The following is a 7493-nucleotide window of genomic DNA, read 5'->3' as shown; positions in this document are numbered from 1 at the left end:
CTATATTCAACACAGTATGGTAGGCTAGTAAGCTATATTCAACACGGTATGGTAGGCTAGTAAGCTATATTCAACACGGTATGGTAGGCTAGTAAGCTATATTCAACACGGTATGGTAGGCTAGTAAGCTATATTCAACACGGTATGGTAGGCTAGTAAGCTATATTCAACACGGTATGGTAGGCTAGTAAGCTATATTCAACACGGTATGGTAGGCTAGTAAGCTATATTCAACACGGTATGGTAGGCTAGTAAGCTATATTCAACACGGTATGGTAGGCTAGTAAGCTATATTCAACACGGTATGGTAGGCTAGTAAGCTATATTCAACACGGTATGGTAGGCTAGTAAGCTATATTCAACACGGTATGGTAGGCTAGTAAGCTATATTCAACACGGTATGGTAGGCTAGTAAGCTATATTCAACACGGTATGGTAGGCTAGTAAGCTATATTCAACACGGTATGGTAGGCTAGTAAGCTATATTCAACACGGTATGGTAGGCTAGTAAGCTATATTCAACACGGTATGGTAGGCTAGTAAGCTATATTCAACACGGTATGGTAGGCTAGTAAGCTATATTCAACACGGTATGGTAGGCTAGTAAGCTATAGGCAAAACGCACAAGTGGCAGCAGTGTATGATGTATACGTAAGTATTTTTTGATATACAGGGACTAATTCAGACCACTTGACTGGTGCCTGGAGTCGGTCGCCGGATCCGGCCATCCACAGTTCACTGAAATGCCAATAACTGATCTCAATTCAGAATGAAACACAAGCCGCCACTTTATTGTGACAAGCCCTTAATACCCAATACACTTTTTATTTCCAATGATAATTATGTTTGAGAGTTATTTGGCTGATATGTGTAACGCAAACTCCATATTTTCTGTTTACCTGTCATTACCACATAACAAGTGCATCCTATTGTTTTACCATTCCAAATGAGAGCGCTAGGGTTCTTGTACACATCAATACAACTGCGGACCATAGTAAAAGTTCATTGAAACAGCATGTAGGTTAAATATAATCAGAATATCCAGCCAACTATGAGGTTCAGGATATTATAACTGGAATGTAGTCCTATTACTGCTATTGTCTGTTCAAGTCACTGTTTTATTGCATTCCAGCGACATTGACTACCTGACCTTTGAACTGTAAGGCGTGTTTATAATATTTAGATGAGGAAGCTACTCAACTTACAGTTTATATGTTGCCACACTCCGAGTAGAATTTATTACAGATCTTCAAAATGTTTGTTTTATAAGAAAAACGGAAACAAAATAAAGCTATAGCTTATCTTAGATATATGTCGTGTATATCCAAACAAGAATCCAACGCAATAACCGTGTGTAATGCTAGAATTGGACTCATTTGTTGTACCATTATCACATAATAAAGTACTTGAAACCACAGTAAAATGATAGTGGTATAACCTTTTTTATTTTTGAAAGATTCTGTTTATTAGAAACCTTATTCATACATAGATACATTCATGTCATTTTTACTTTTGTACAATACAACGTTTTAAGCAACCCTCACAAGAGCAAATAAGGGAACGCAATATATATAAAAAAATAAGGAACAATAACATAACACTATCACACTGAGAAAGGGTATCCGGAAATATCCTATCATATCATTTTTTATAACCATGTCATAATGGCTGTATGAAATCTTCATTTCATATAACCATTTACAACCGCAAATAATGGAAATGCGAGATTGTATATTGGAACATTAACATAAAACACTATTACATTGAGATAGGATATCCCCAAATATCATATTATTTCCATACTTTTACAATTTGCTACACGTTATAAGGTAAAAAGAGACACCATATAGTACATAACGAATACCAAATACAGTAGCCTACAAACGATAGTCAGCATCTCCGACCAATGCATTATAATCATTCTAATTATAATATGCATACATCGTAAAGGTTTTTAAAATGCGACGATATGTCTTTCAATCTTTCAGTTGTTTCTAGTTTAAAAGTCATAAGGTACCGAGCAATCATTATCTATCATCCATTAGTTTATTTTTCACATAATCACTAACATGCTTCACTGCTTCACTGCTGGGTTTTAATCCATATACATTCAACACTATAATACATTGTGCTGCCCAGATGTTAAAAGTTCACACAGCAGCGGTTAGATTTTTTTGTATGTCATATATGTTTATAATACGATATTTCTTTCCACTGAGCCTATTTTTCAGTCAAGTTCTACTTTCAATTATGCCCATTTCAAATGTGCACTTTTCCAGCGGTAACCGTTATTCGTGGGCCTATATCAGGTAGAAAAAGCTTATTGAGAGTCTATCTATGGGATGTGCATTTACGAAGAAGACATCTATCTCCGCTTGTTATTGCAATACGGATCTCCAACAACTCTATTGTGGAAGAACAACTGAAGAATAATTGTCAGCACAACTACGAGAACTATGATCTTCGATAGCAGCCAGCACGGACCCTTGTTTAAACAGCAACCTGGTCTGTTCTGATCTAAACCCCCAAAGTTATTCAGAGGCTGTTTGATGGTAATATCAAATATCTTGAGAAAGTTGTCAGCACATGAACGAATTCATGGCAAATAATATTTCAAAGCGCTGCAGCAATAGAGAGGTTGGCATGGAGGTTTAAGATCCTCTGATTTGCGGCTTGGCGTCTGACTCCTTGCTCGTGACCGTGAACGTGCCAAAACACATGGCAGGGAACTAGAGAAAGCAGATAAGGGCATTAGGTTCGTCTTAACCAATGTCGTTCGTCTTAACCAATCTACATTGCCAGTGACAATGAATGCACGTAAATGGGATTCAGGTACATTGGTGAAGAATTGGCCTGATAGGTTTATCGCTAACTCTGGCCTCGTGTTTATTATATTGCTTTTAATTTAGTTAATTTAGTTTTCAAGTCATTTATCAAAATAAATGATTCATTTTCTAGGGCTTAGGAAATGACATCAGTCATGGACATCATGCACTAATTCCGTCCTTTAGGCCTATCCGGGACGCAAGAATATCATCTTACAGTTGATTAACGTCTGTAGGCTATAGGTGTTTTACCACAACACTATGCTAGTACTATCCTGCATAACTCTGCAGATATTCTAAGTTACCGCAGCAGTATCACTTGGTCGTTTTCCTTAGGGCCTACACCAAAAATATTTTCCTGAACATTTTGCACCTTCTGATGGAGATGGAGCGAGAGTAGACTAGGTGGGTGCATGCATGCATTTATAGCAATTGCAGACAGGAGAAACACTGCCTGTCAATCGATTATCCTTATGGTGCCACGTCTCTACTAAATCTAAAAGAAGGCCATAGCTTGCTCCCTCATCATCAGTCTCTTCTTCTTCATACGCCGGTTCTGGAACCAGATTTTAACCTGTTGATCGCTGAGGTTGAGGCGGTTAGACAGCTCCCTCCGCCGCTGTCTGGTGATGAACTCATTCAGCATGAACTCGCCCTCCAGTTCGGACAGTTGGAGCTTGGAGTAGGGCTTGCGTTTCTTTCGGGTCCGGGTATGCATCGGGTACCACGGGGCACCTGGAGGGGCCATACAAGATATGGATAAGTCACACCAGTTAGGACTACAAATGAAGCTCACAGTCACCTCCAAGACTATTCTCCTTTCAATGTGACATCCTGTGCTGCGCACATAAACATGTGTTGTGTTACACTTGACTTGTTTTGGTCTAGTCTATCTAGACCTTTCTAAGTCTGAATCTTATTCGATGACATGGAGAATGTTTTTTCAGAAGCTGCAGCTGAAATTCTGTTTCCTTCTTCGGAGTTGATACGTAAAGGCAAAGGAACCACTAATTTACAGTAGTTTGTGTCACATGAAGTTTTACTGATGCAGTTAAAGCTACATTAACGCGATAATTAAGTCTTTCCTTGCAAAAACCCCAACATTTCCCCCCCTTTAAAGTACACAACGACAGATATTAATTATGTTAACGAGTCATTAAAACGAAACCCCTTTCTATTTGATGCAGTCATCCACAGCGCCCCACCTCTTCAAATCACTGCACTCATTTGTTCTGCCTAATATTTGCGTAATATACATGTTATAACAAGCTAAATGATACAGATAAACCAAACTGATACATTCACATCGATAAGCGTATTCATAATGATTTGTCTCTGACTCTGAGACGCATGCAGTGGCAGTAAGACCTAAGACTGTGGACATAATGATCTGCAGCCTAAAGTCTCCTGGTTGTACACAAACGCTTGAAGCATGATGGAACATTTTAGGGAAACCCCTAGCGGCGTCGGTCTGCCACGCAAGTGAAGTCGCCTACAGGCAAAAAAACAAAACATGAGCATCATGATAACAAATCGCTAGAGCCAACAACAAACCTCTGTCTATGCTGAACTACACAATTCCTTTGATAATAAACGAGCATTTTGGGGGTTTATAATATCATGTAACAGTGTTTGGATGAATGCTGATGGGACCCACCTCCGCATGCAGCTATGTTGCCCGAGTGGGCGGTGTGGTTTCCTGGTGACAGAAGGGTCTGAGGGTCGCTGGAGGAAGTTTTGCTGCCCTCGTTGAGAAGCGAGGAGCTGGAATCGGATTCCAGAGATTGGCAGGACGGCGGGTCTTGAATGAGTTGCTCGGTCCCATAATTATACTTAGAAAATGCACCAATGTTATTGCTGCCCCTGCCAGAGTGCATCCCGTGATCAGATGTTATGAATGATGATGTGTCCCTCGCTTTATCCTCTCGCTTTAGGCTGCTCCCGCCACCACCTGAACAGCTCTCTCTGCTGCTCACGCTGTCGTTGCTATAATAACATTTACTCTCCTCCGGCCGAGTAATTTCACACGACCGGTTGAAAGAAGGGTTAATAGGCACGGGGCTGCTAAAATAGGATTGAGAGTATCCATTGCAGGACTCGGATGGGTTCCACGGGAGGGAGCAAACATTGTCCCTTCTCGGGTAGGGGAGAGATGGTAGCCCCGCCAGTTGTCCCCCCGAGGCTCGGAAATTCGGAAAGTAAAAAGTGTCTCCAGTGTGGATGTTTACCAAAGGTCCCACAAACCCGGGATTAAGAAGATTATGCTCGCCCATTTCCGCGGGCCCGACCAACAGCTTCTAGTTTATTGCAATCTGACATTTAACGTAGTTAAACCTGGGGGTCCACCTGATTGGTCAACCTCAAGTCATGTGATCTAAGGACTAAATTATGCTACACAAGGGTACCACCCACTTGGTCCACTCAGACAAAACAAAACATTCCCTTCTGTATTACGGAGTTTATGTGCTTTAAAAAAAATACTATAAATGTTTTATTAAATATGTATAATCTTGTTTTTATTCTCTGGAACCCAGTCGATTCCAAACCTACTTCTCATTTTTTCTCCTCTACTGTACAAATATATGTAACAGTCCCTAGTCTCGTTTAATGTCTTTATTAGCTGGCAAAGGTTTTAAAATACTATTTCTTATGAAAACTATTTATTTTCCTAGAAGGAGAAGGTGCATCGTTTTTTTCGAGCAAATTATGTTTGAATTAAATGTCATATAAAGCTGTGATGTCCGTCTTTTACAAGCTTGTTTTAAGAAAAGACTGTTGCTCATTGCTGCTCTCTACTCTAGCGGCTCTGTTAAAGTCAGACGATATTCTGTAAGGTTACTTTAAGAGTGTATATCTCACATAATATTCTCTCATACACCCATGAACAACTTTAACAGATACCCCTTATAAACGTTAGCAGCCAAACTCTATGGGAACGGTGATAGGCCTGTACCTCTCACAATTATTTTATATAAACTTTACAAGTTAGCAGAGGGAACATAATTGATTCAATCGGCGGAGACGAACTGAACCATATTCCATTAATTAGTTGATTTGTGATATTATCATTCTGAAGATAGGAATCGCTATTACGCATCACAGCGTAGCTGTTATAATAGTAAAGCACCGCTAGAGAACAATTTTAGAGGAAAAATATTTTCTTATAGGCTATAGTACAACAGCAAAAATGAATGCTTAGTCTCAGCAAAAAAATGACATCGCTTTACTATATATATTTTTAAATACGACTCCTATGCATATCATTCAGGCACGTAGCCAACAGTTAGCGAATACATTCCAATGTGGTCTAAGCCTGTCAAATTGTTCAACATAAACAGCCTTATAATATGCCAGTGGATGGTATGGTACCATATTCTTTCTCTTTCTTCTCCTCCCATCTGGTCAACAGATCCTCTCATCAGTTGCATTGAAGGTATCTGGAAATGCTTAGACTCAGAGTGCATTCTTAGATATAAATCCTTCTAATATATAGCTTAGTACTGACACATATTAATTCTTCTGAAGTTACGTAATGTTTAGCCACCGGGCAAGACCGACAAAAAACAAATGTATAGATCTACACCTACATTACACGTAATTTAGCAGACGCTCTTATCTAGAGCGATTTACAGGAGCAATTAGGCTTAAGTGCATTGCTCAAGGGCACATCGATAGATTTTTCACCCAGTCTACTCTGGAATTGGAACCAGCAAATTGTTGATTGCTGTGCCAACACTCTCAACCGCTAGGCTAACTGCCGCCTCAGATCTGCACATTTGTAATCAAAAATGCATACCCCTTTTAAATGTAATTATGTAACGTCTCTTATGCGCACGTGTGTATACTTATAGGTTAAGGCTCATTGCCTAGGTTCCCAGATGTCTGTAGAACTGGTGACGATTACGGCTGACTTCTTATAGGCATAAATAAGGCCTACTAAATAAAGACTTACATGTATTAATGAATGTATATTGCTCTGAATATGTCAGTGCTACTCAAGTGCATGCACAAAATTGCGCTTTATTGATCTTAAAACATGTTAACCATTCACATTATTTTCATGAAGCATGCGTTACCATAATATCAATGAAATATCACGCGCGGTTTTACGTCATAAGGATATTACAACATATATAACTGTGTGTTGAGGGTATGGTAAAGGAATATAACTCCTTACCATACTATTTGATGTATAGTAATACTGATGGTCTGCTATAACGTGGATTTATAACTCTTTGTCCAAATGTTTATATTATTCGTCATAACAGCATAACTATGTAAAATATAAAATATCTGTAAATAAAATAACTTAGACCTATTGACAACGTAATTGTAGTAGTTATATAACATTTTAGATGTAAATGTTAAGTATGTGGCATTTTATACTTGCAATTTGAATATTCCTGCATAGACAAGAATTGCAAAGCCTTACCCGAGAATACTAGCCTAATTAGTTTTACATAGGCTACATTGGTTGCTGCACAATTTTCAACTCAGACATGATTTGATGCAAGCCACACGTTCTTTGATCCACCGACAGCAGTGACAGATATCACAGAGAACCAGCGTGCCTCAGCCTCGAAATAGAACGAAACATATACATCTGAAATTGGAGACGCTGCTTTGAATTCTTTGAGTTTTAATTTGGCCTCGTGCACTTTCAGAATT

General features: G+C 39.0%; 1 protein-coding gene across 1 annotated transcript; it reads right to left on the bottom strand.

Annotated features, from left to right (window-relative positions):
• Positions 1-1423: 1423 nt before the first annotated feature.
• On the bottom strand, positions 1424-5723 carry LOC115165529 (homeobox protein Hox-C12a-like). The gene is made up of 2 exons (XM_029718715.1): positions 4483-5723; positions 1424-3560 (listed from the first exon to the last, which is right to left on the bottom strand). The coding sequence occupies exons 1-2, from the start codon at positions 5096-5098 to the stop codon at positions 3322-3324; spliced, it is 855 nt and encodes a 284-aa protein (XP_029574575.1). The 5' UTR covers positions 5099-5723; the 3' UTR covers positions 1424-3321.
• Between the last annotated feature and the right edge of the window lie 1770 nt (positions 5724-7493).

Source organism: Salmo trutta, chromosome 28 (assembly GCF_901001165.1).
Source record: "Salmo trutta chromosome 28, fSalTru1.1, whole genome shotgun sequence".
Classification (NCBI taxonomy): domain Eukaryota; kingdom Metazoa; phylum Chordata; class Actinopteri; order Salmoniformes; family Salmonidae; genus Salmo; species Salmo trutta.
Note: the sequence above shows the minus strand (reverse complement) of the source record. Positions and strands in the feature narration are given on the sequence as shown.

Bases quoted from the DNA above. Each gene is read 5' to 3' on its own strand.
- LOC115165529 (XM_029718715.1), bottom strand. From the start codon at position 5,098: ATGGGCGAGCATAATCTTCTTAATCCCGGGTTTGTGGGACCTTTGGTA. The intron at 3,561-4,482 runs GTGGGTCCCATC...TGGCCCCTCCAG, and splicing joins CAACATAGCTGCATGCGGAG to GTGCCCCGTGGTACCCGATG.